This window comes from Colobus angolensis, unplaced genomic scaffold, assembly GCF_000951035.1.
Source record: "Colobus angolensis palliatus isolate OR3802 unplaced genomic scaffold, Cang.pa_1.0 Scaffold185, whole genome shotgun sequence".
NCBI lineage: Eukaryota > Metazoa > Chordata > Mammalia > Primates > Cercopithecidae > Colobus > Colobus angolensis.
In genome coordinates, this window is record NW_012114988.1 from 1,220,171 (window position 1) to 1,222,125 (window position 1,955).

The 1,955-nt window shown below is 48.8% G+C and overlaps 1 protein-coding gene across 1 annotated transcript in view; it reads right to left on the bottom strand.

Annotated features, from left to right (window-relative positions):
• Nucleotides 1-501: 501 nt before the first annotated feature.
• The window catches only part of LOC105510267 (chymotrypsin-like elastase family member 2A), a 22,346-nt gene continuing 20,892 nt past the window's right edge, over nt 502-1,955 (bottom strand). Inside the window, exon 7 of the mRNA XM_011939949.1 lies at nt 502-792. Coding sequence (XP_011795339.1) covers nt 502-792 — 291 coding nt within the window. The remainder of the gene's footprint in view (nt 793-1,955) is intronic.

Here is a 1,955-nt window from a genome sequence, read left to right on the forward strand (position 1 = left end):
CAAACAAACAAACAAACAAAAAATTAGTTGGGCGTGGTGGTGTGCACCTGTAGTCCCAACTACTCAGGAGGCTGAGGCAGAAGAATCACTTGAACCCAGGAGGCAGAGGTTGCAGTGAGCCGAGATCAACTCACTGCACTTCAGCTTTGTGACATAGCGAGACTCTGTCTCAAAAAACATAAACAAAAACAATGATTACCTCTGTAGAGTGGAATTGGAGATGTAAAATGAGGGGGGACTTCTACTTTTCTACTTGATACATTCTTATATTCTTTTAATATTTTTACACAGAGTATGTATTACCTTCTGGAAAAAGAATAAAAGCTGAGGATTGCTGAAGTTTCACATGTGACTGTCATTCAATGGACATTTGTTGAAAGGATGAATGCCCCGGGCCACTTGTCTCCTCTGCTTCTCTGCTCTTTTGCTTGTACTTCCTGACCTTGGCTTGTCACCTTTCTGGGTTTATCCAGGCAGGTGATCTCAGGCACATCCAGGGCTCTAGTGGTACATGACTCCAGGCTGCACACTGTGTGTTCCTGGGTTGGGGCCACTGCAAGTTTTCATGAGCCCCTCCGCCGCTGCCAGGGGCAGCCCCCACCCAAGGACAGCTGGTTGCTTGGCTCTCCCGCTTCTGAAACCCGTTACCGGGCAGCTGGCCTGTCCCGACTGCTCTCCCATGAACACAGGTCCTCTGCCCAGCTGCCCTGTGGATCCCTGCTGCCATCTGGCCATGCTTCGGGATCTGGCTTGCTCTGTTGTGCCTGTGTCTGTGGCTGGGAACAGCTGACGCTGGGACAAAAAAATTGGGACAATTGCCCCTGCCCCTGCTTCAGGTTCCCAAGGTGCTGCCAGGACCAGCTACACGGTGACTCCCACAGCAGCTGGGGCTGGAAAAGGGTCTTAGGGTTTGGCTGGGAAAGGCCCCTAAGCAGCTTTTCATCCAGTCAGTCTCAGGCCAGGCTCCTCTGAGGTGTGGGTGGCGCCTCCAAAGGTGGACTCAGATGGGTTTTTCCCAATTTATATATAAAAAAGCACCAGTTAATGATTAATGGCTACTGTCTTTTTGATTTTCCATTTTTCTCCAACAAACATTTTTGGAATCTCTGCCTGTGACCACTTGTTGGCATAAAGATGCCAGCAGACAGACAAATGAACAAGGAGCTGGCAAGAATCAGTGGGAACACTTGGAAGCGGCCACCTGCTTATTTTGACAGTTTAGTTTCCTCCTGTGACCACGTGCTCATGGCTGCAGCTTCATATTTGGTTTTATAAGTGTCAGTATAATGAACACTTCTCTGCAAATTAAAATTAATGAAGTCAGATGCCAGCTTTCCCTTCTTTGGGGGCTCTGCCACAAATACCATAACTCCCATTTGCTGTAGCGCCTAAATTGTGGAGGAGTCCTTGTCTAGTTCAAATCCCATTTTACAGATAAGCAAACTGAGGTGGTCCTTCATCGGCATAGAGTGTCCGACTCTTCCCTCCCAGCTTTCAGTAACAGGCATGGTGGCTCCTCTGCCCTCTCCTGGGCACCTGTTTCTTTTTCGTGTGTTTTTTCTGTTTTTGAGATGGAGTCTTGCTCCGTTGCCCAGGCTGGAGTGCAGTGGCATGAACTTGGGTTACTGCAACCTCAACCTCCTAGATTCAAGTGATTCCCCTGTCTTAGCCTCCTGAGTAGCTGGGATTACAAGCACGTATCACCACACCCAGCTTAATTTTGAATTTTTAGTAGAGACGGGGTTTCCCCGTGTTGGCCAGGCTGGTCTCAAACTCCAGACCTCTGGTGATCCGCCCATCTTGTCCTCCCAAAGTGCTGGGATTACAGGCGTGAGCCACCAGGCACCCCTTTCTTGTGATGGGGTTTCCTGTTCTGGCTGCTTTCACCTACTGCTGCGTGTATCCATGGCTGCTCCTTAATATTGATGCCAGTTATTATTATCATTATTTTCGGA